Source organism: Podarcis tiliguerta (assembly GCF_965153285.1).
Source record: "Podarcis tiliguerta genome assembly, chromosome: 1".
NCBI lineage: Eukaryota > Metazoa > Chordata > Lepidosauria > Squamata > Lacertidae > Podarcis > Podarcis tiliguerta.
In genome coordinates, this window is record NC_139534.1 from 20481873 (window position 1) to 20507560 (window position 25688).

At 48.8% G+C, this 25688-nt stretch overlaps 1 protein-coding gene across 5 annotated transcripts in view; it reads left to right on the forward strand.

Moving 5' to 3' along the window:
- The window catches only part of DCAF17 (DDB1 and CUL4 associated factor 17), a 41001-nt gene extending 16314 nt beyond the window's left edge, over positions 1–24687 (forward strand). For 3 of the 5 annotated variants that reach the window (XM_083409727.1, XM_083409728.1, XM_083409730.1), the window contains 7 exons: positions 1450–1552; positions 3461–3603; positions 5326–5435; positions 6959–7046; positions 9822–9905; positions 19478–19633; positions 24079–24687. In XM_083409727.1, the coding sequence (XP_083265853.1) occupies positions 1450–1552; positions 3461–3603; positions 5326–5435; positions 6959–7046; positions 9822–9905; positions 19478–19633; positions 24079–24270 (876 nt within the window). In that variant the 3' untranslated portion in view covers positions 24271–24687. Of the gene's footprint in view, positions 1–1449; positions 1553–3460; positions 3604–5325; positions 5436–6958; positions 7047–9821; positions 9906–19403; positions 19452–19477; positions 19634–24078 lie in introns of those variants that run through there. The other 2 variants (XM_083409729.1, XM_083409731.1) reach the window with 2 other exon arrangements.
- The last annotated feature ends 1001 nt before the right edge of the window (positions 24688–25688 follow it).

The window sequence follows — 25688 nt, forward strand, 5'->3', positions numbered from 1 at the left end:
ATCAGAACTCCTATTAGAATAAACAAGTTCCGTTTTAAATACTGGAATACTAAATAAGATGGATAACAATGTGTAATAGAAAAAGAAGCATGAAATTAGGTTAAAGGTGTGTGAAAGAAAGCAATAGAAGTGGAAAAAAATTGCAATTGAGCACCCCACAATGGTGGGGTGAGGGGTGGTGAATGGTGATGGGAAAAGGAATTATCTGTGGGATTGAGTGTAGGTATGTTTGAACATTTTTAAGGATTGTATGAAATGTATGTTTGTATATTTCAAAAAAGAAAAAGGGAGCGACCAGTATCATCCTAGGCATAGCATTTTGCAGTGCCTCAGAACCTTTGTCAGCCACATTCCCTTCTGTGAGCAACCTTCCTCATGCTGGTAGGTGGACAGGACCCTGAGGCAAAACCAGCCAGACTAGGGTGGTCCTTCCTCCAAACTAGGGTGGTCCAACGCACAGCCAAGGCCTGCATGTGGCCCTCGAGGCAACATTTGACGCTCTCCACCCCCCAGCCTTCCCCAAGCCAGGTAAGTGAGGCACTAGGCTTGGGGAAGGAGGTGTGAGGGCCCTGACAGTGTCCTAGAGTTCTTCTGCCTACTTCCCAAAGCCTAGTTAGAAGAAGAAGAAGAAGAAGAGTTTGGACTTGATATCCCGCCTTTCACTCCCTTTAAGGAGTCTCAAAGCGGCTAACATTCTCCTTTCCCTTCCTCCCCCACAACAAACACTCTGTGAGGTGAGTGGGGCTGAGAGACTTCAGAGAAGTGTGACTGGCCCAAGGTCACCCAGCAGCTGCATGTGGAGGAGTGGGGAATCGAACCCGGTTCACCAGATTACGAGTCCACTGCTCTTAACCACTACACCACACTGGCTCTCATGCTAGTTAGTGCTAGTTAGTGCTTTCCCTGCATTGGGAAGGAGGTGGAAGGGCTCTAGGACCCTACCAGAGCCTTGCAACTCCTTCTCAAAGGCCAGGGCCTCCCTTACACAGCTTTTGGAAGGCAGCACAAAGGGTGGGGAGGTGGGTGTCAAATTTTGGCCTTGCTCGCCTCTGCCCCTGCCCAACAAGGTAGTGTGCATCCTGTGGGTTCCCTGCCAAAGTACGGCCCACGTGGTCTGAAAAGTTGGACTGCCCTGATTCAGGCAAGTGAGAGGCATCAAGAGTTCAAGAACGCTTTGGGTGCAAAGGAAGTGCTATTGAGGGGCAAGGCCTAGAAGAGTTCTGAGGACCAAACAGAGAGGCCCTTCTAGGCTTCAGGTTCTCACTCCGTTTTCAAATGCGTATGCTTCTAGAGATAAATGTTGAAGCTCAGATTTAGAAACAAGGAATAACTTAAAAACAAGCAGACTTAAAACTTCCTTAGATGAGAAAACAGTGCAGCAACTCTTTAGAATTGAACAGTCATACATGTGTCAAAAAAATTAAGCAGCTTTCTTTTGTTTTCTTTTAGTTCACAGAGTGCCAGGTGGATCTGGGACAAAAGTACTGGAACGGCAGAGGTGGGATTGTGGGAAAATACCCCTTTGGCCTTCCCTGCAATATTAAAATAACAGGTATTTCTACGGGGTTATAGTTTCATTACCACAAGTGGTCAGTTTCATGTTTTAGAAAAAGCCCTAGCGCTGCCGGTAACTGCTGCTTTTATGTGCATTGGTATAGTAATTGTTTTAGAATTTGTATTAATGCTGTTAATGCAATCCTTTGCGGGTCTCCTCAGAAGTAAGCACCACTGCATTAGTTTGGGCTTACTCCCAGAAAAGGATATATAGGATTGCAGCCTTTCTCTCTCTCTCTCTCTCTCTCTCTCTCTCTCTCTCTCTCTAGCTTTGGACTGTTATCCTGTCCCCTGTGGCTTTGGAGAGCATAAAACCTAGTACAGTCGTACCTTGGAAGTCAAATGGAATCCGTTCTGGAAGTCGAGTTGACTTGCAAAACGTTCAGAAACCAAAGCACGGCTTCTGATTGGCTGCAGGAAGCTCCTGCAGCCAATTGGAAACCATGGAAGCCCCGTCAGACATTCAGCAGTTTGCAAACCAGAACGGTCACTTCCAGGTTTGCGGCGTTGCAGAGCCAAAACATTCGAGAACTAAGCTATTCGAAAACCAAAGTACGACTGTACTGTGCAATTTGCAATGTACAATGCAATGTAGCAGCTTCAGCTGGTAAGACAGTTATGTCCATTCCTGGATCAGGCACTAGCTTGACCACTACTGTCCATGCAAGATTGGATAACTGCAATGTCCTCCACATGGGTTCAGAATGCAGCCAGGCTGCTTTGGGGAGCAAACTACCGCCAGCATATTGCTTGCAAGATTTGCAGTGGCAACCAATCCATTACCAGGCAGACTTCAAGGTTTTGGTGCTAACATGCAAGCCCCTGTGCAGCTCAGGACCAGGTTACTTAGGAGACCACATTACCCCTTATGTATGAAATAGGTCACTGCATTATCCGGGAGACTTCTTCCTTGAAGTTCCTAAAATACGATAGTAGCTCTGAGCTACTGGGCTTTCAGCACGTCTTATGAAAGTTGGCAGGCACCTAACATGTGTACTTTGTGGAAACAATTGAAGGTATTTTTGTTCCGGCAAGCTATCCTTAGTGGTTATTTTGTACTGTTTTGTAAACTGTTTTTGACTATTTATATACTATACTTGTGAATTGCCCTGAGACACACATGAAAGGCAATTCACAAATTAATAAAATAAACACAATCCGTAAAGGGGAAATGTGATTTCTTGTGGCCTTTATTACCGTATTTTTCGCTCCATAGGGCGCACCTAGTTTTTTTTTGGGGGGGGGTGAATCAAGGGAAAAAATCTTATTCCTCCCCCCCAGCCCCAAAGAGCAGCGTACAGGCTGCGCGCAACCTCTCCCTTCCGGAGGGGTTGCACGCAGCTATGGCACAAGCCAAGGCAGCCAGCGGGATGGATCCCGCTCACTGTTTTGGCTTCCTCTCTCCTGCCGGGAGAGGCTGCGCAGGGCTAAAGAGGAAGCCCTAGCCCTGTGCAGCCTTTTCCTACCGGAGGGCCTGTGCGCGGCTATCCCTGAAGCCTGGAGAGCGAGAGGGGTAGGCGCGCACCGACGCCTCTCGCTCTCCAGGCTTCAGCGAAAGCAACGCGAAGCCAAGGAGCGCGGAGGGAGCGCTCCCTCCGCGCTCCAAAGGCTTCGCGTTGCTTTCGCTGAAGCCAAGGAGCCTGCATTCGCTCCATAGGACGCAAGCACATTTCCCCTCAATTTTTGGAGGGGGAAAAGTGTGTCCTATAGAGCGAAAAATACGGTATATTGTCCAGGTGTCTGTTTTGTGCACTGCTAATTGAATGCAAGGTTGCAGGGTTCCGCATAATCATTGTTGCACTATAAACATTCGGCGTTTAGTGGCGTAAACTCTTGTGTGTGAGATCTTTAAAGCTTTACCGAAGAACAAATGGAATTATGAAGCTGTTCATGTTAACATTCGCAGGTACCCCAGATCTGCTCTTTGAAGTGTCTTCCCTGGAGAACACATTTCAAATTGGAGGATACCCTTGGCATTACATCATCACTCCTAACAAGAAAAAACAGAGAGGAATCTTCCACGTTTGTTCATTGAAAGACCACGCTTTGGTAAATCTGTTCAAGCGTCACATATTGATTATCAATCAGAAAATCGTGGGTGTGTAAAATAGGAAGAGAACCATTCAGCATTCTTTCCTGATAGCTCAGTCAGTAGAGCATGAGACTTTTAATCTCAAGGTCGCAGATTCCTGGATTGCAAGCAGTTGGACTAGATAATTCCATTCCAGCTCTACAATTCTATGTTTCCATGATTCATTTCTCATTGTTCACTTGTGTTTCCCTGATTGCCCCATTTCAAGATAGAGTCGCGTATGTAGAGTCACGTTCAACATTAGGTTGCCCTGTTTTCTGTTTGTATACAGTGGTACCTCGGGTTAAGTACTTACCCTATTTTTTGCTCTATAGGACTCACTTTTTCCTTCCCAAAAAGTAAGGGGAAATGTGTGTGCATCTTATGGAGCGAATACAGGCTGTGCAGCTATCCCAGAAGTCAGAACAGCAAGAGGGATCGCTGCACAGTGATCCCTCTTGTTGTTCTGGCTTCTGAGATTCAGAATATTATTTTTTCTTGTTTTCCTCCTCCAAAAACTAGGTGCGTCTTATGGCCTGGTGCGTCTTATAGAGCGAAAAGTACTGTGATTCGTTCTGGAGGTCCGTTCTTAACCTGAAACTGTTCTTAACCTGAGGTTAACTTTAGCTGCCACCGCGCTGCTGGAATATGATTTCTGTTCTCATCCTGAAGCAAAGTTAGCGGAGTCTGTAACCTGAAGCGTATGTAACCCGAGGTACTACTATATAAGGAAACATCCTTGTATTGTTGGATTAAGCACAGACATGAATACAAAATCTAGGGATAAGATCCCAGGATGTGAGCAAGAGGCATGCCACATACTTTTGAGCGGCTGTTTTCCTGTTGCAAAGATGTGAATCTTCTGCCCATCTTGCTTGCACCCTTACAGTAATATTTGGAGGCAGCAGGGTGAAAATAGTTAATAGTTTAATAGTTTAAAGCAGCTTTTCCCAACATGGTGCCCACTTTGTGCTGCAACTTACATCAGCACAGCTATGTGCTTGTTGGGGCTGATGCATAGCTGTCAACTTTTCCATTTTCTTGCGAGGAATCCTATTCGGAATAAGGGAATTTCCCTTTAAAAAAGGGAAACGTTGACAGCTATGGGCTGATCGGATATGGAGCATGACAATATCTGGAGAGCCACAGATTCCCAACCTCTGATTTTTTAATTTAAAAAAAAAATTACTCAGGGAAGGTGTCGTATCCAGTTAGTAGGCAATTTATACAGGCAAGCATTAAATTGTGTTTCAGTCTAATTGCTTTGGCATCAAAATCTGAAGGGCTCATACCTGTCATAGCTCATCCCTTTTTTAAATTACTTTGGTAAAGTACCCTTGTAGTAAATTAGATATTAGATGGAAAACTGCATGTTTTATTTCAGATTTTACACTCTTTGTGCCCCCCAGGAATAGATTTCTTAGTGGTCAATGTGGGTTGAAAACAGAACTGCAAGGTTGGCCAAATGGATTGTATTCTGGGATGAGATATTGAACAATATTCTGTGAGAAGTGGGACGAATTTGGACTGTAGAAACTAATGTTAAGTTGCCTAAAATAGGACAACACCCCCTACTTCCTTCTAGGAAGATCAGGATACGTGCTATAAATGCGTGCTATAACTTCTCAGTGTACATTAGACGGAGGGGTCTCTTCTGTGTTTGTTCGAGATAACTTAGGTGTTTTGTTCCATCATTCCAGGCAAAGAATGGTATCCAGGATATGGAATGTTCCTCGCTGGAACCTGACTGGATATCTTTCCACCCAGACACTTCTGGAAGAGTGCTGCATGTGGGACCAAGTTTGATTAAGTAAGTTTTGCTGTGAAAGTAGCCTGTGCCTACCTGTGACTCCATCGTTCTTTAGTCTTCATTGAGGGATTCACTGTCCAAGCTCGCAGGTGGCGCTATGGTCTAAACCACTGAGCCTCTTGGCTTGCCGATCAGAAGGTCGGCGGTTTGAATCCCTGCGATGGGGTGAGCTCCCGTTGCTCTGTCTCAGCTCCTGCCAACCTAGCAGTTTGAAAGCACACCAGTGCAAGTAGATAAATCGGTACCTCTCCAGCGGGAAGGTAAACAGCATTTCCTTGCGCTCTGGTTTCTGTAATGGTGTCCCATTGCGACAGAAGCGGTTTAGACATGCTGGCCCCGTGACCCGAAATGCTGTCTGCAGACAAACGCAGGCTCCCTCGGCCTGAAAGCGAGATGAGCGCCACAACCCCATGGTCGCCTTTGACTGGACTTAACCATCCAGGGGTCCTTTACCTTTTTATCTTTAGCTGTCCAAGCTGAACTTCTGATTGGCCAAGGTTTCCGTGTCCTTATAATGTGTTTGGGAAAGAGTTAGGCAAATTCATAGCCATGATAGCTAAATGGAAGCTGTATGTTCAGAGACAGAATGTCCGTGAATACTAGATGCTGGGGGCATGTAGCAATGGTGGGTTGTTGCCTTCAAGCTTCTTGGAGGCATCCTGTTTATCATCTTTATTTCTTCAGAGCCAGTGTGGTGTAGTGGTTAAGAGCGGTAGTCTCATAATCTGGGGAACCCGGTTCGATTCCCCGCTCCTCCACATGCAGCTGCTGGGTGACCTTGGGCTAGTCACACTTCTCTGAAGTCTCTCAGCCCCACTCACCTCACAGAGTGTTTGTTGTGGGGGAGGAAGGGAAAGGAGAATGTTAGCCGCTTTGAGACTCCTGAAGGGGAGTGATAAAGTGGGATATCAAATCCAAACTCTTCTTCTTCTTCATTGTTTATCATGATCTTGAATCACACAACATGAACTTATAGCAATATCACGTAGCTAGATCTTCTAGTGTATATTTTCAAAGGTCATTAATTTCTGGATTCTCAGAACGAAAGAATTGAAGTAGAAATGTTTTGCCTGCGTGTGCACTCGCATGTACGCAACAGAGTCCTGGACATAGCTGTCAACTTTCAGATTTGAAAATAAGGGATCAGCAGCCTCACCTGTCCCGGGGACAGTCTACGGGATGTCTAACAATCTGGGATAGCAGCGGGAAGTAGTGGGAAATGGCACTGGAATAAGGGAATTTCCCGCCGAAAAAGGGAAGGTTGACAGCTATGGTCCTGGATTATGCCCTTTGATACCACCATTACACACAGGAACACAAGAAGCAGCATTGTATGGACTGACATGTGGCAGGTTCTGATTCCACCACCCAAGAGATGCCATATATGTGCTTATTAAAAATGTGCTGGTTCCTGACTCCATCGCTCCATCTCAGAATGCGTGGTGGCTGTGAAATTAGTGTTTTACTTCCCCATCACACCTTCCTGTGAACGTGACTCTCTTGGTTTCATTTTTCTCAACCAGAGTTTTGAAGCTGAAGGAATCTGAAAATAACGCAGAACAGCAGGAAGTTACGAAAGACTTTGTCATAAAGGCCAACAGGAGAAATAATGTGAGAATGTAACAACAAACCTGGATTGTTGTTGTTGTTATTATTATTATTAAACTTTTTTATTTGTGCAATTTGTATATTATAGAGACCATTCTTCTCATTTCACCTCTAGCTCAGATAGGGAGAAATTACCGTATTTTCCCCCCTATAGGACGCACTTTTCCCCCTCCAAAAATGAAGGGGAAATGTGTGTGCATCCTATGGAGCGAATGCAGGCTTTAGCTGAAGCCTGGAGAGCGAGAGGGGTCAGTGCGCACCGACCCCTCTCGCTCTCCAGGCTTCAGGAGAACCCCAGCGCCAGCCCCGCAAGCTCCGGGGACAGTGAGGAGGCGCAGCGCGTCTTCTTGCTGTCCCCGGACCTGATCTGAAGGCGGGCAGTGGGGAGAAGAGCGCTTCTCCCCACTGCCTGCCCTGCAAGCGCCTGGGGGGGAAATAATTTTTTTTCTTTATTTCCCCCCCAAAAAACATGGTGCGTCCTATGGGCCGGTGCGTCCTATGGGGCAAAAAATACGGTACTCTCATTTAGGGCTGGTTCACACATGCAGCTTCCTCACTCATTCACAGTCAAAACTTCTCTGTTCACCTGCGTTAGTACCTTTCAGTGGAGACAACTTTGCACCGGATTTATGAATGGTTATCAGGTGATGAAGATTCATGGGTGTGAATCAATCCTTTGTGGCCTTTGTGTAGCAAGAGGCAGGCTTGGTCCTCTGCTGAAGCTGTGAGCTGTTTAGGGATGCGTGGCTTTAAAATGTTCCCATTGCATCTGAAAGTTGTTTCATGGAAGCAGATCACAAAAAGGTGCCATTGAAAAGACCTAGAAACTCACCATGAGTTATTCATGACTTGCATCTGAAGACCTGAAGTTGAGGTGCGGCTCATAAACCGACATATAAGGGCAGCTTTTTCAGATAAGGGGTCAGGCAGCTTTGAAAATAGAGCGGTGCTACATTCGAAAAACTTCCTTGAGGAGAAAATGTGCGCTGTCAAAGCCTATCAAGAAAAAGTTGCTAACGTCAGAGAAAGATGGGATTTGCCCCTTGTGTGTAAGTTGCTAAATTGTGTAGTCTCTGTGTACCAAGTGGAGCTAAAAAGAACTATTGTTGTTATAGTCGTACCTTGGATCCCAAACGCCTTGCGAGTCAAACATTTTGGCTCCCGAACGCCGCAAACCATGTTCCGGTTTGCGAACCTTCTTTGGAACCCGAACGTCTTCTATGGCTTCCGATTGGCTGCAGGAGTTCCCTGCAGCCAATTGGAAGCCGCGCCTTGATTTGCGAACGTTTTGGAAGTCGGACTTCTGGAACGGATTTAGAGGTACCACTGTATTGTTTATTTTCGAAGAACTAGATTTTGTTTTGGAAACGACAAGGCTTTCAATCCTCGTGGTTGTAGAGCAAAGCTTGGGAACGTGGAGGCAGGGTATTCAAACAGGGTTTTTAAGCTATTTAAAAAGAAGAAATGTTTTCTAGTTTGGGCACTCTCATCAGCCCTAGCCCTCCATGTTCAGTGGTCAGAGAAGATGGGAGAAGGAGCCCAGCAACATATGACGGGCCACAGGTTCCCCACTCATGCTTAGAACATGGATTTCCATGGCTCTTAGTTTCCATGGCTCTTACTTCCTGTACTCTATTTACCTCCTGATTTCTAGCAGGAATGGGGGAAGAGCTGTGAGATGTTGGAGAAACATTAATTACCAAACCACAGTCCCCACGTGAGAGGTGCTTAGATCTAAACACTGAGCAGTCAGCGACATAATATGATGCTGTTGTTTGAATGTCTGCTTTGCGTGTTGCAGTAAGCCATGAGCAATTTGCATCATCTTAGCTCTTCCCTCCTTGTGCGTTGGTAGGAGGGGGACGGGACACAAAAACTGGCTTACCGTTCCGTCTGAAAACAGGGATTATGGTTTGTTTCACTCCTAGCAAACCACAGCCTGTAGCCAAGGTTCGTTCTTGGTTTCCTGAACATGGTTTGTTTGGAGCAAAATGGGCAGACTACCTCAGAAAGTAGTGGATGCATTTGAGGTTTTTATAGAGAGCTTCGATGGCCCTCTCTCATGGATTTTTGAGCCGTGATTCCTGTATGCAGGGGGTTGGACTAGATGTCCCTTAGGACCCCTTCTAACTTGTATGATTCTGTGGAACAATTCTTAATCCCTGGTTCAGACCTAACGCTAAGCAGGGAGGAAACAAACAGCTTAGATCGGCACATTCACAACAAACCATTAAATATTGTTTACTGTGACATTGAATTGTATTGTTTTTAATGAGCTAGGACATAGTTATGAGGGAGAAATAACATAGCTAATAAAGGGAGGATGAGAAACAGCTTAAACAGTATTTTGAATGCGGTATTGAATAAACAACAGTAAAGAATCTTTATCTAGCTTTTCTGTGCTATAAATAAATACCCAGCAAGCTTAAAAGCTACTTCTCTAGAGTGCAGTGACTATAAGTCTGTATTTCTGCTGCAGCAGTTGAGAACGTACTGTTGACTTCATTATTCTCCTGAACGCTCTGTAATTATCCTTTAAATCTTTTCAGCAAAGACACCCAAGAAGACGGTGTCTGTGTTTTTTCTAGGGGCAGTGCGCATTTTTCAAATCGTTTCGAAACTTTAACCAACCTGTCCTTAAGTATAAACTTGCTTAAAATCCATATTTAACAAACAAACAAAAAAGTAAATGAAAACTTCAGTTAGCGTTGTCCTTAATTTTACTATTTGTCTCATTTCTCTCTCTCTCTCTCCTGTCTCCATATTTTAATCTCAAAGATTAAGAACTCTGTAACGGTAACAGCGTCTGGTCGAGTTGTGAAGAAACGTATGACACTATTGGATGATGACCCTGGGCAAGAGGTAACCAAAAATTCTGTGATCTTGAATAAGGCAGCTCATGAAATGAGCCTCGTTGGCTTTGTAGAACTTGCGTTGTATCTGATGCTAGGTCTGCTCAGAGTAGAACCATTGAGATCAATGGGCATAACTGATTTACCGTATTTTTTGCTCTATAAGACTCACTTTTTCCCTCCTAAAAAGTAATTGGAAATGTGTGTGCGTCTTATGGAGCGAATGCAGGCTGCGCAGCTATCCCAGAAGCCAGAACAGCAAGAGGGATTGCTGCTTTCACTGCGCAGCGATCCCTCTTGCTGTTCTGGCTTCTGAGATTCAGAATATTTTTTTTCTTGTTTTCCTCCTCCAAAAACTAGGTGCGTCTTGTGGTCTGGTGCGTCTTATAGAGCGAAAAATACGGTAGGTACATTGATTTCAGTGGGTCTTCTCTGAGTACAACATAGTTTTATGCAAATGTTTGTGTGTATGCAAATATAACTTACTCATGTGTACAACCACACACACACACATACACACACACACCCTGCTATACAGTGGTACCTCGGGTTAAGTACTTAATTCGTTCTGGAGGTCTGTTCTTAACCTGAAACTGTTCTTAACCTGAAGCACCACTTTAGCTAATGGGGCCTCCTGCTGCCGCAGCGCCGCCAAAGCCCGATTTCTATTCTTATCCTGAAGCAAAGTTCTTAACCTGAAGCACTATTTCTGGGTTAGCGGAGTGTGTAACTTGAAGCATATGTAACCTGAAGCATATGTAACCCGAGGTACCACTGTATACCCATTCCTTTTGCTTTCCCCCCATTTTGATCTCTTCGTTTTTTCTAGTCCACCGCTGGTCAGCTAGGAATCTGCCAGCACGCACCTGGGAAACTTAACTTTCTGCTAAAAATACAGCTTTTTGTGTTCTCTGTTCGCGGGGGGGGGGGGGGGATGAGGGGTACTAGTCCAGCGAAATGTTAGGCTATGCTTTAGAAATGTCAGACTAGTGCTGTCCTAGATATTGTGAAATGTACAGGGAATCTAATTGGCCGGTGAGCATTTTGGTTATCTGACTGTCCGGTTTGACTGCACACTGCAATGCCTGCGACCGATTTTCTGCTATTTGCAAGCCTGAGGTTCATGGAAAAGGACGGTAAACAACCTAGGCAAAACACTACAGATCTGAACAGTGGGCCCCCAGCATCATTAGCAACTATTTTTGGAATCCATTTTTCACCCTCCCATCAGGATCTGGAGCTGAGAAGACACAGCCACAAGAATTCTAATTCCTCCGCTTCTGGAAACTATCTGCAGCCTTGTTTCCATGGAAATGAATACCGACTGGGTGAAAAACATGGCAAGGGTTCCTCCATGGCCTTTAAAACCTGTAGTTCATTTATATTCAGTTACCAAATTTAGAAAGAGAGAGAAAACACACACAAGCAGGCGGAATTTTACCCATGGTATGCCTGCTGTTGGATTTTGTGGTTTTAAATTATTACTGTCAGGGGTTCAGGAGCAGAGTCACAGGAGAGGGAGGAAACGGAGAGCGAGGGGGAGGAGTCTGAAGGAAATGTCAGCGACGACAGTAGTCCGAGGTCTCTGAGTCTCTCCAGTGACTCGGAGGATTCACAGAAAGGGGCCCCCATGGTCAGGGCAAGGGGAGTGCCCAGGGGGACACCTCGGAAAGAAGGGGCCAGAGGAGACTCAGAGAGTAGCAGTTGGAAATCAGGGCCCGCGTCCCCCCCAGAGGGCAGTAGGGGGGAGGAGTCCCAGGCATCGGGATCAGGTGGAGCGCTGCCAGCGGGAGAACATGAGGCAGGATTGACCACACCTCCGTCGGGGAGTGAGGAAACGGTCATCAGGAAAGTTAAACGCGCGCGCGCGCCAAGTTCAAATGTACAGGAGGGAGGCACAGTGGGCAGCCCGGGAAGAGAGCCAGGTCCTAAAGCCCGCAGAAGAGAGCGGGAGGAGTCAGGGGGGTCGTCATCGTCAGCCTCAGAGGAATCCAGGGAGACAGGGGCCCCGGAGGGCAACAGGACCCAGAGGAGAAAGAAGAGGTGGAGTAAAGCTAGAGTCTTAAACTGGTGTACAGGGGGCGGGGACTCAGAGGGAGCTTCGCCGGTCTAAAGTTTAGACGTAGGGATGGAGCGCTGCGGCGTGGAAATGGAAACTGTACTTCAATAAAGACTTTTGTACATAAATACCAGCCAGCGTTGGTCCTCTGTGAGCTGGGACCAGGAGCCAGCCCTGACAGTAAGCTCCCTCCCCTGAGAAGATTTTCCACCAAGAACCTCGCAACGTGAGTCGACGTAGCGAGGGGAGAGAAGTGGTGCTTTGCGAGCTCACAAGAATCAGACAAGATGACTACAGAACAGGAATGGACAGACCTGCGAAATGCTGTGGTTCAACTCAACGCAGAGGTGCGTGCCTCCAGAAAAAGGGAAGAAGAAATGGATACAGTCTGCAAGGATCTCCAAGCCAGGTTGGACATGCTTACTAGACAAGGGCAAACGGGAGCCAGACCAGAGGGCATAGGGCTGGGGAAAAGGGGGGGCAGCCTGGTATCGCATTTCGACGGGAGTTTACCACAGTACCCTAATTTCCGAGCAGACTTGCTCTTTGCGCTGAATCTGCTGGAAAAGGACTTTAGAGATGAAAGAGAAAAAGTGGGGTTTATCCTATCCCATTTGCATGGGGAAGCCAAAGCGTGGCTGAGAAATTTATGGAGAGATAATGATCCGGCGCTCCAAGACGCGGATGCGTTCATTAAAGCGATGGATGCATGTTTTTTATCAAAGATAGACGTCGATATTGCCAGAAGAGACATACATGGTCTCAAACAAGGCAAAGCCAGTGTAAGGCAGTATCATGCCCGCTTTTTTGCATTAGTCCACGCGCTGGGGTGGGAGAAGAATTCTGCTCCAGTCAGAGACCTTTTCTGGGAAGGATTGAATGCAAATGTGAAAGATGAGATTGCAAGAGGAGAGAGACCTAAGACCACTCAGCAAGTGGTTCAGAGGGCGCTGGAAATCGGCGTGCGTTTGGAAGAACGTCCATGGAACAGAGATGAAGGGCGTTGGGGACGCACACCAGCGAAAGCACCTCCCCTTTTTCCCAGAGATGCAGCGCGTGCGCAATCCACACCCCCCCAAGGAGGGGGGGAAGAACCGATGGAGCTAGGAGGTGCCAGGGCTCAGTCAGCTACCAGAGCCCTAACGCCGGGAGCAGTCAAAACGAAGCCTCCTAGAGGGAACAGGAAGTGCTACATCTGCGACAGTGCTCAACACATGGCGAAAGAGTGTCCCCAGAGGCTCCACAAGCACACTGCAGCCTCGGCAACAGTCAAAGAAGCAACTCGACTGGGAACACAGCAACAGTTAAACGACAGAGTCTGGCTGGAGGAAGAGGCACTGGGGTCCAGTCAGACAAGTCCATGAAGCAATCCCCAGCACTTTTGCAGCCCACAGACCCCCTCCCACCCAAACCAGTGGTGCAGCTTACAGCGTCTCTCCAACTGCCCAGCGGCAGCACTCTGGAAGTGCCGATCACTATTGACTCCGGCAGCAACGCCGACTTTATAGGACTGGATTTTATTCAGCAGCACAATATACCACTGCTACCAGCCACGCTGCCCCTGAAGGTTGTCACGGTGGATGGCAGAGACTTGTTAGGGGGGCAGGTGGTGCAACAAACGCAGCCAATGGTGATGCGGATTGGAAATCACCAAGAGGTCATCAGTTTCAACGTCACCAAACTGTCGGACACGCCGGTGGTCTTGGGCATGAGTTGGCTGCACAGGCACAGTCCAGCATTGGCGTGGTACCAACGCCAACTGACCTTCGGTTCCTCCTATTGCGCGGAACATTGCATTCTTCCTAGCCCGGAAGAAGGAGGGGAAGACACGCAGCTACAATTAAGCACGCTGCAAGCAGTGCCACACAAGTACGCAGCGTTTTTGGAGGTTTTCTGCGAGAAGGAAGCAGACAAGCTGCCTCCCCACAGGCCCTATGACTGCCAGATTGACCTCCTGCCAGGGGCGACGCTGCCAGCCGGGAAACTGTATTCCATGTCTGAAGACGAGCTACAGGAGCTCAAGGAGTTCATAGACCTCAACTTAAAGCGCGGTTTCATCCGGGAGTCGAAAGCAGCGGGGGGCAGTCCTGTATTCTTTGTGAAGAAAAAGGACACGCCCCAAAAGAGGCTTGTAGTGGATTTCAGGCTCTTAAATTCAAAGACCAAGCCCACAGCCTTTCCAATGCCCAAAATAGATGACCTGCTTGCTACGGTGAGGAAAGGACGCGTTTTTACAAAGTTGGATCTGCGAGGGGCGTACAACCTGATTCGCATACGGGAGGGGGACGAGTGGAAGACTGCCATGTTCACGCCCCTGGGCACATATGAATACAGAGTTATGCCCTTCGGTTTACAAAATGGCGCCCACTGTTTTCAAGCCTTCATGCATCACGTCCTGGCGGGTCTCCTCTACAAGAAATGCGTCTGCTTCTTGGACGACATCCTGATATTCTCAGAATCTGAGGAGACCCACGAGGGGGACGTCAAGGAGGTTCTGCAGCGACTGCAGGAGCATCGGCTATACGCCAAGCTGGAGAAGTGCCAGTTCGACAGGAAGGAGGTGGATTTCCTGGGCTACAAGCTGTCGGACAAGGGGCTCGCCATGGACAGCGCCAAGGTTCGCGCAGTGTTGGATTGGAAGAGCCCGCGAAATCGGAAGGAGGTCCAGCGGTTTGTGGGGTTTGCCAACTTTTACCGCAAGTTCATCAAGGGGTTCGCGATGCAGACAGCGGCCATTACCGACACGCTCAGCTCCAAGAAGAAGAAGTTCATCTGGACGGAGCAAGCGGAGCAGTCCTTCCAGAACCTTAAGCGGCTCTTCTCGTCCGAGCAGCAACTACTGCATGTGAATCCCAGCAAACCGCTGAGAGTTGAGACGGACGCCTCAGACAGAGCCGTGGGCGCCGTACTGTTGCAGGAGGACCCGCATGGGGACTGGAGACCGTGTGCCTTCTACTCTAGGAAGCTCAGCAAGTCAGAGCAGAACTACACCATCTGGGACAGGGAGTTGCTGGCCATTCATGCAGCATTCAAGGCGTGGCGGCACTTCCTCATCGGGGCCAAACACACAGTGCAGGTTCGCACGGATCATAAGAACCTGGAGTACTGGCGCACGGCAAGGTTCCTGAACCAGCGGCACATCAGATGGGCGGAGTTCTTTGCGGATTTCGACTTCAGGATAGAATACATCCCAGGCGACAACAACATCATGGCAGATGCACTGTCCAGAAAGCCGCAATACCTCGAAGAAGCGGCGCCAGCAGCGGCCAAGCACATTTTCGCCCAGAAAGCGTGGGCGTGCGCTTCCGCAACCGTGGACCTGGAGGCGGTCCGTCGAGCACTGCAGGAGGACTCCTTCGCACTAGCCAAGATGGAGGACGTGCGCAAGGGCACGGCGAAAGACGACGAGTTCCAAATACGGGACGGATTGCTAATCCGCAGAGGAGCACTCTATGTACCGGGAGACGAACTCCGTGCGAAAGTACTGCAGCAGTTGCACGACGCGCCAACCGCCGGGCACTTCGGCAAGGAGAAGACGGCAGAACTCGTTGCCAGAGATTTCTGGTGGCCCAAGATGAGAGGGGAAGTCGCGGAGTACGTCTCGAGGTGCGACACCTGCCAAAGGGCCAAGTCAGTGCACAAACCTCCGGCAGGACTGCTCGAACCACTACAGACCCCGAGCGAACCGTGGGAGAGGGTGGCCCTGGACTTTGTCACGGATTTACCCAGCTCAAGGGGCAAAACGGCAATGCTAGTGGTGGTGGACATGTTCACTAAAATGGCCCACTTCATTCCGTGCGCGAAGGTGGCCACGGCAGAACAGACCGCCAAACTGTTCATAGACCACGTCTTCAGGGTGCACGGACTGCCACGGTCTATCTTGTCCGACAGGGGGCGCCAGTTCATTTCGAGCTTCTGGCAGAAGCTGATGGGTTTCCTGAACGTCAAGATCAACCTAGCGTCGGCGAGACACCCGCAGACCAACGGGCAAGCGGAGCGCGTCAACGCCATCATGCAGCAGTACCTGAGATGCTATGCAAATCAACAGCCGACGACATGGGTGGACTACCTGCCGCTCGCTGAGTTCGCTTACAACAACACGAAGCACGTGTCCACAGGGGTGACGCCGTTCTTCGCCAACAACGGGAGGCATCCCAGAACCTTCCCGGGATTAGAGAGACTGGGGGAGGGGGAGCCACAGGCAGCGGAAGTCTTGGCGGCGGAATTGCAGGAAGTTCACGAGCAGCTTGGGAGGCAGTTAGAGCTTGCAAAGCACGCATACAAACTGCAAGCTGACAAGCACAGGAGGGTTGGGGAAGACATACAGGTGGGAGACTGGGTGTGGTTAGCGGCCCACGCAGTGCCGACCAGGTCCTTAGCTAAGAAGAAACTCGGACATAAACAGCTAGGACCTTACCTAGTTGAGGCACAGATCAATCCGGTGGCCTTCCGGTTGACACTTCCGGAGGGATCCAGAATGCACCCAGTATTCCATAGGTCGGTGCTCACGCCCTACAAAGCACCTCACCGATTTCAGGCGCAGAGCACAGCACCAGACCAGTATAGGGAGATCCCCCCAAGGAGGGAGTCGCCAAGAAGGGAACCCATCAACCAGGTCACAGAGATTTTGGACTCGAGATGGGGGGAAGAGGGAGTAGAATATTTTCTCGCAAGGGAAGGTACCCCGGCCAGCGCCAACAGTTGGGTGCCGGACTATGCCCTGGACGAGCCTCTCCTCAAAGAGGAGTTTCATGCCTTGTTCCCACACAGGCCCATGCCAGCCGAGTATTTCGACGACTGGCTTTTCACACCCACGCTTTCTACCAGCACGTTCCAGGGATTCACCTCGGACGAAGAACCAGCATTAGAAACACGTTCACCAGAGGGCTCGCCCTCGGGGTTTGCCTCAGACCGCTCATTTTGGTGGGACAATCGAGGAGCGGAGAGGTGGCTGAGGGGCCCTTGGCAGGCAACGGACCCAGAGGGGAACGAGGGTGAGAGGGACATGGACGTGATGGGGGAGGACGTTGGGTTCGAGCATGGCGGCACGGAGATGGAAGCAGAGGAGAACGAGGTCGGCGAAGACACGGAGGACGAGCCGGATTTATCTAACTGGATGCACGCCACGGGGGACGAACTGTATCCACCATTCACCCCCACAACGACGGAGCGCCCAGCACCCCCGCAGGAGGAAGGGGAGGGGGGAAGGGGGGGCTTCGAGGGGGGGATGGATGTCAGGGGTTCAGGAGCAGAGTCACAGGAGAGGGAGGAAACGGAGAGCGAGGGGGAGGAGTCTGAAGGAAATGTCAGCGACGACAGTAGTCCGAGGTCTCTGAGTCTCTCCAGTGACTCGGAGGATTCACAGAAAGGGGCCCCCATGGTCAGGGCAAGGGGAGTGCCCAGGGGGACACCTCGGAAAGAAGGGGCCAGAGGAGACTCAGAGAGTAGCAGTTGGAAATCAGGGCCCGCGTCCCCCCCAGAGGGCAGTAGGGGGGAGGAGTCCCAGGCATCGGGATCAGGTGGAGCGCTGCCAGCGGGAGAACATGAGGCAGGATTGACCACACCTCCGTCGGGGAGTGAGGAAACGGTCATCAGGAAAGTTAAACGCGCGCGCGCGCCAAGTTCAAATGTACAGGAGGGAGGCACAGTGGGCAGCCCGGGAAGAGAGCCAGGTCCTAAAGCCCGCAGAAGAGAGCGGGAGGAGTCAGGGGGGTCGTCATCGTCAGCCTCAGAGGAATCCAGGGAGACAGGGGCCCCGGAGGGCAACAGGACCCAGAGGAGAAAGAAGAGGTGGAGTAAAGCTAGAGTCTTAAACTGGTGTACAGGGGGCGGGGACTCAGAGGGAGCTTCGCCGGTCTAAAGTTTAGACGTAGGGATGGAGCGCTGCGGCGTGGAAATGGAAACTGTACTTCAATAAAGACTTTTGTACATAAATACCAGCCAGCGTTGGTCCTCTGTGAGCTGGGACCAGGAGCCAGCCCTGAAAATTACCATTATTATTCTTTATTGGATTTATCTGCCGCCCTGTACCCGGAGGTCTTGGGGCAGTTCACAGAACAAAATCAAAATATAAAACCACAAAATATATAATCGGAATAAAAACAACCACCCAACAACCCCTCCCAAAAAACATAGGATGTCAATCAAATCAACCAAAGGCCTGGTTAAAAAGGAGACGTTTCTGCCTGGCACCTAAAGTTGTGTAATAAAGGCGCCAGGCGAACTTCCCTGGGGAGTGCATTCCATAGACGGGGAGCCACTGCAGAGAAGGCCCCGTTCTCGTGTTGCCACCCTCCTGACCTCTTGAGGAGGAGGCACATGAAGGAGGGGCTCAGAAGATGATCTCAGGGTCCCGGTAGGTTCATATGGGAAGAGGCGGTCCTTGAGGTATTGCGGACCTGAGCCGTTTAAGACTTTATAGGTCAAAACCAGCACTTTGAATTGGGTGAAAAACTTTAAAATGTTTTTCTGGATTTGGGGGCTGCACCCCAACTAAGACACACGGAGAGATCATGCTTCTAGAGGCGCCAACAGTGTGACGCGGCAGCTAAAAAAGCCAATGCAATTCTGGGCTGCATCAATAGGAGTATAGCATCTAGATCAAGGGAAGTAATAGTGCCACTGTATTCTGCTCTGGTCAGACCTCACCTGGAGTACTGTGTCCAGTTCTGGGCACCACAGTTCAAGAAGGACACTGAGAAACTGGAACGTGTCCAGAGGAGGGCAACCAAAATGGTCAAAGGCCTGGAAACCATGCCTTATGAGGAACGGCTAAGGGAGCTGGGCATGTTTAGCCTGGAGAAGAGGTGGTTAAGGGGTGATATGCTAGCCATGTTCAAATATATAAAAGGATGTCACATAGAGGAGGGAGAAAGGTTGTTTTCTGCTGCTCCAGAGAAGCGGACACGGAGCAATGGATCCAAGCTACAAGAAAGAAGATTCCACCTAAACATTAGGAAGAACTTCCTGACTGTAAGAGCTGTTTGACAGTGGAATTTGCTGCCAAGGAGTGTGGTGGAGTCTCCTTCTTTGGAGGTCTTTAAGCAGAGGCTTGACAACCATATGTCAGGAGTGCTCTGGTGGTGTTTCCTGCTTGGCAGGGGGTTGGACTCGATGGCCCTTGTGGTCTCTTCCAACTCTATGATTCTATGATTCAAGTGAAAAGAATCAAAAACTCGAATGGCTGGAAAGCAAGAGGCAGCAATTGATGACAGGACCATTTATAAATTACAGCCGTTTCTCTAATAATAATAATAATAATAATAATAATAATAATAATAATAATAATAATATATTTATACCCCGCCCATCTGACTGGGTTTCCCCAGCCACTCTGGGCGGCTTCCAACAAAATATTAAAATACAATAGTCTATTAAACATTAAAAGCTTCCTGAAACTTCTTTTAGACTTACTATTCTTCCGTCTGTTTGTTTTTACCTGCGCAATAGCAAGGAGGTGTTTTAAAAAACTGTGGCTAAACAACTTAACTTTCTGAGTAACCCGAGCTCCTGTTTTTAATAAGACTTTCAAAATTGTGGACTATGAAGATGAACTGAATTTACTGTCCGTTGTGGCAGTTACTCAGATAGGAGCTGATGGGGCCGCCCACCTCGACTTCCACTGCAACGAATATGGGACTCGACTTAAGAGCATTCCGTTTGCGGAATCTTGGGATGTGGTGAGTATAATCCCACTTAACGTACCTTACTTTCCCATGTATAGCATTATGTTGTTTTCTTTAAAAACCATGCTAAAAAGTGTGTGCCGCCTTATACATGGGTAGTGCATAGGGCGGACGTTTGATTGGTTGCTGCCGCGGCTGTCAGTAGCTATTGTGCGTGTTATTGGTTTCTGCGTCAATGGGTGGTGTTGATTGGCTGACGCTGCGGCAGTTGGGCGGGCGATTGGCAGCTTCTGGCGGCGATGGGACAGACGGGAGGTGGATTTTGCAATGTGTGCAGGTGAGTGATTTTTGTCAATACCCCTAAAAAAGCTCAACAACCCTGGTAAAGTAAAGGTAAAGGGACCCCTGACCATTAGGTCAATGTTGGGATATAGTTTTCCAACAGTCCAGTCTTGGCTGACTCTGGGGTTGCGGCGCTCATCTCGCTTTATTGGCCAAGGGTGCTGGCATAAAGCTTCCGGGTCATGTGGCCAGCATGACTAAGCCGCTTCTGACGAACCAGAGCAGCACACGTAAACGCTGTTTAGCTTCCCGCTGGAGCGGTATCTATTTATCTACTTGCACTGGCGTGCTTTTGAACTGCTAGGTTGGCAGGAGCAGTTCAAAATAGGAGTTCACCTCATCGCAGGGATTCGAACCGCCGACCTGATCGGCAAGCCAAGAGGCTCTGTGGCTTAACCCACAGCACCACCCTCGTAATCCCCCCCGAAAAAAGCTCAACAACTCTGGGTCATCTCCCCCCATTTCTTAAATCTGAGTCCCCCAAAATAGGGGGGAAAAGTACGGTACACTTTCATTAAGGCTTCTAGTCGCTCTGCTTAACGTGCCATTATTCATCCAGCTGCCATGTGCCATTCGTGTTCCAAATGGAGAGATCCAACAGAAATCCCATCGGGGGGAAATGTGCAAAAGGGTGTATCACTGTTCCCAGAAACAACTGTGGCTGGGCTTGAGATGCACGCTTCTTGTCAGTTTTCCTTTTTCTGTTCTGGAGCTGAAAAACCAGTTCTATAAGTTGGAAGCTGGCTTGGCACAGTGCTGACTCACTGGAGGTTTTGATACTCCTCACCCCTTGCCCTTCTCATCCTTCTCTGGAATAGCTTTGCTGTTTATTAAAAAAAATGATTGAGTGTCACCAGTGAGAGAGCCAGTGTGGTGTAGTGGTTAAGAGCGGTAGTCTCGTAATCTGAGGAACCGGGTTCGCGTCTCCGCTCCTCCACATGCAGCTGCTGGGTGACCTTGGGCCAGTCACACTTCTCTGAAGTCTCTCAGCCCCACTCACCTCACAGAGTGCTTGTTGTGGGGGAGGAAGGGAAAGGAGAATGTTAGCTACTTTGAGACTCCTTAAAGGGAGTGAAAGACGGGATATCAAATCCAAATTCTTCTTCTTCTTCTTGGTTTTTCTTTTAAAAAAAACCAAAAAAAAATACGACTCAGTATGAACTTTTAATCACATAAATGATGAATAGCACTAATAATAATAACAACAACAACAACAACAATAACAACAATAATTTATTATTTATACCCCGCCCATCTGGCTGGGTTTCCCCAGCCACTCTGGGCAGCTTCCAACACAATATTAAAATAAAGTAATGCATGAAACATTAAAAGCTTCCCTAAACAGAGCTGCCTTCAGGTGTCATCTAAAAGTTTGGTAGTTGTTTTTCTCTTTGACATCTGGTGGGAGGGCGTTCCACAGGGCGGGTGCCACTACCGAGAAGGCCCTCTGCCTGGTTCCCTGTAACTTGGCTTCTCTCCGTGAGGGAACCGCCAGAAGGCCCTCAGTGCTGGACCTCAGTGGTAGAACGATGGGGGTGGAGACGCTCCTTCAGATATACCGGACTGAGGCCATTTAGTGCTTTAAAGGTCAGCACCAACACTTGTGCTTGGAAACGCACTTAATATTTTAAAACATAGCCAGCTTGAAATGTATGCGGAAGGGACAAAACTGACATCTAATCTTTTGAAACAGAGGCAAGCATGCCTGCTGTAACAGAAAGGCATGCAGGTGGTAGGAACTTTGCCAGCTCCTGGTTTGAGGTGTCACACCCTTTAGAAACCTCCAGGAGCAGCAGTTTAAGCTACTATAAGTGGCCGCTCTATAAAACACTGAAGAGTACAACATGAAACACCAAACCTTCTCTAATATTGGGGTTGAGTAACTTGTTCATCACTGTTACGAAGGCTCCATCAGCAATACTTGGTGTTTCAGTTTACAGGTTTACCTAGAGACAACAAATATACTTTTTTTATTTAAAAAGGAAGTGAAGGCTGGGATTCCCTTGAGATCTGGCTAGAGTAGTCCCCCCCCCCCCCCCAACTTGGGTCTCCAGCTGTTTTTGGACTACCACTCCCATCATCTCTATCTTTCAGGACCAGTGGTCAGGGATGATAGGAACTGTAGTCCAAAAACAGCTGGAGATCCAAAGTTTGGGAAACCCAAGAGGACATATAAAAGTCACTTGGAAAAATGTGTGTGCTCTTACTAGCTGGCATTATTGCTTGCCTGTGACTTGAGATTTATAGAATTTGCATTGGGGGGGGGGATGATTTATCAAGTATGCATTGGTAGTGTTCCAAAAAATTAGTTGATATGCGTGCTCAATATTATACGCTTCTGAGTGCAGTAGACTTATTAAAAGAAAAATCCAACCGCAGCCCTATTCCTCTGGCCAACTTCTTCAGAATTCCACCTTCCAAGCAGGTGCTGTAGCGATGGCACTGCGCCCAATGTGGACCCAATTGCTGGATCTGGTGCAGTAATTTGACGCCCCTCCCACTACCTGCCCCATCTCCTGTTGGGCACGGCTGCAAATGTGGCGGTTGCCCCACCAGGTTCCATAAAGACCCGGAGGGCTGATTGGGGGTGGGCAGGTTGATTTCCTCCTCTAGCTATTCCTGGGACATGGGTGGCGCTGTGGCCTAAACCACTGAGCCTCTTGGGCTTGGGTAAGCAAACTATGGCCCCGGGGGCTGGATCCAGCCCTGTCGCCTTCTAAATCCGGCCCGCGGATGGTCCGGGAATCAGCGTGTTTTTATATGAGTAGAATGTGTGCATTTGTTATTTGTGGGGCATAGGAATTTGTTCATCCCCCCCAAAAAAAAAATAAGGTCTGAGGGACAGTGGACCAGCCCCCTGCTGAAAAAGTTTGCTGACCCCTGCTCTTGGGCTCACTGATCGGAAGGTCGGCGGTTCGAATTCCAGCGACGGGGTGAGCTCCCGTTGCTCTGTCCCAGCTCCTGCCAACCTAGCAGTTCCAAAGCACGCCAGTGCAAGTAGATAAACAGGTATCTCTGCTGCGGGAATGTAAACGGCGTTTCCGTGCGCTCTGGTTCCCCTCACGGTGTCCCGTTGTGCCAGAAGCGGTTTAGTCCTGCTCGCCACATGACCCGGAAAGCTGTCTGTGGACAAATGCCGGCTTCCTCGGCCTGAAAGCGAAATGAGCGCCGCAACCCCAGCCGCCTTTGACTGGACTTAACTGCCCAGGGGTCCTTTACCTGTTGACAATGAGCGCTTTGCTGGTGGATTGAACAAAACTCCCTCAGTGGTCTGCAGGCTCCACCCAGCTGCTTTTTGCCTTCAGCAGCTGCCAGTTCTATTGCATCACAGCAGACTCCTCCCTCTGTCTCTGCTTTCCTGCCTCTCATTCTCTCCTCCCTGCCCTGCCAGCCGAGCATAGCTGTCAGCCGTCCCTTATTTGGCGGGAAAGTCCCTTATCCCAGCGCCGTGTCCCGCTGCTGTCCTTTATTGATCCCTTAAATTTCCCGGGTTTGAAAGGAAGCAGCTCCTCTCCCTCCCTCCCTGCCGGCCAGGGAGGAGGGAGGCTCCAACTGTGTTGCTTGGCTGCGTTGCTCACCCAATAAGGAGTCTAAGAACGACTGGGGGGGTGGAGCTTCCATGCCTTGTGCCGATCAAATCGGCCCCGTTGCCTGGGGACTCGCCTTTGCTCAGCGCTTCCCAGCGGAGAGTTGACGGTGTTTTTCCTTGCTGCATCCCCTTTGCCGGGTTGCTGCGCTGTGGGAACCACCGCTTGAGGCTTCGCTTGGCTGCTGGTTGACTAAAATCCCTTATTTTGGCTGCTGATCCCTTACTTTCGAGGCTGCTGGCCCCTTATTTTCAAATCTGTAAGTTGACAGCTATGCAGCTGAGGCTCCACCTAATCTCCAAGTCCCAGTCAGCCCCTGCCATGGCCAATGGTCCGGCATGATAGAAGGAGTTCTCCAACAACGTCTGGGGAGCCATGGGTCCCCCATCCCTCTGGAGTAGAGCTTATATTCACTGGTTAGCCCAAGCTTCGTGTTATAACTTGCTTGCTGCAGAGGGATGTCATATCTGAGGTGTTGTTCACTGCAAAGCCCTGTGTGTCATAGGAGTACCTTCCCCACCCTGCCTACCTGAAATGAAAATTACTGTTTTCTTTGTTCTCTCCATGCAGACATACAGCCATGAAGTTTACTTTGACAGGAATATAGTTGTGCATATAGAACAGAAGCCCAGCAGGATCTACAGCTGCTACGTTTACCAAATGACCTGCAGTAGTTCTAAGGAAGATGAAGACATAAAGAAGGGGAAAGGAGAACGACTCTTTTGTGAAAAAATGGGGAAAACTTTTGAGGTTTTTTTGTAGTTCTAGCCATTTTAGAGACTTTGCACCGGAGCATTTGTAAACCTTTTTGAGCTGGTTAATAGTTGTTGCTCAGCTTCCTCTGTGTAAATATACATCCTTTTGTAATGAAAAAAAAAAAATTCCACTACATATTTATTTTGAAGTTGTCTTACACGTAATAAAATGCGAATTGCGTTTATTTGCAATGTTTTCAGGAGGCGGAAGGGGTCGCTACCCATTTGGCTGAAGAGCAGGATACCTTTTGATGGACTAGTTTCTATGACACACAGACTTTCAGTAGCTCAAAACCACATTTGTAATAATAATTTTATTATTTATATGCCGCTCATCTGACTGGGTTGCCCCAGCCACTCGGGGCGACTCCTGACAAAATATGAAAAACACAATAAAACATCAACCATTAAAAACTTCCCTGAACAGGGCTGCCTCCGGATGTCTTCTAAAAATCTGATGGGAGGGTATTCCACAGGGTGGGTGCCACTACCGAGAAGGCCCTCTGCCTGGTTTGCTGTAGCTTCATGTCTCGTGGGGGAACCACCAGAAGGCCCTCAGAGCTGGACCTCAGTGTCCGGATTGCACGATGGAGGTAGAGACGCTCCTTCATTTATCTATGTTTTCTTTAAAATGTTTATCTTCTTTAAGTGAAACCACAAATAGAATTGCAGTACAGCCACCTTCAAATTCCATAAAACAGTAGACTCTATAGAGAGCAAGTTCATGCTTAGTTGACCTAATGCTAGAGCATTCATGAGCAAATGCTGGATGACATAGTCCTACCAGTACAGTGGTGCCTCGCAAGACAAAAAGAATCCGTTCCGCGAGTCTCTTCGTCTTGCGGTTTTTTCGTCTTGCGAAGCAAGCCCATTAGCGGATTAGCGCTATTAGCAGTTTAAGGGATATTAACGGCTATTAAAGGCTTAAGGGATTAGCGGATTAGCTGCTAAAAGGCTATTAGCAGCTTAGCGCTTTAGAAAAAGGGGTTGGGGAGCGGAAAAAAACCTCAAGAATCGCAAGACATTTTCGTCTTGCGAAGCAAGCCCATAGGGAAATTCGTCCTGCGAAGCACCTCTGAAAATGGAAAACCCTTTCGTCTTGCGGGTTTTCCGTCTTGCGAGGCATTCATCTTGTGGGGCACCACTGTACAGTGGTACCTCAGGATGCAAACGGGATCCGTTCCGGAGCCCCGTTCGCATCCTTAAGTGAATGTAACAAGTGACGGCGCGTGCTCGTGTCGCTTTCTGCCGCTTCTGCGCATGCACGTGACATCATTTTGAGCGTCTGCACATGCGCGAGTGGCGAAACCCAGAAGTAACGCACTCCGTTAAAGTTACCAAGCGGGGCTTGCAAGTAGTGTTAACATAGTGTGCAGCAGTCTACTTCGAGACACACATAGAATTGGGCCGGGGCCCCTGTGGTTA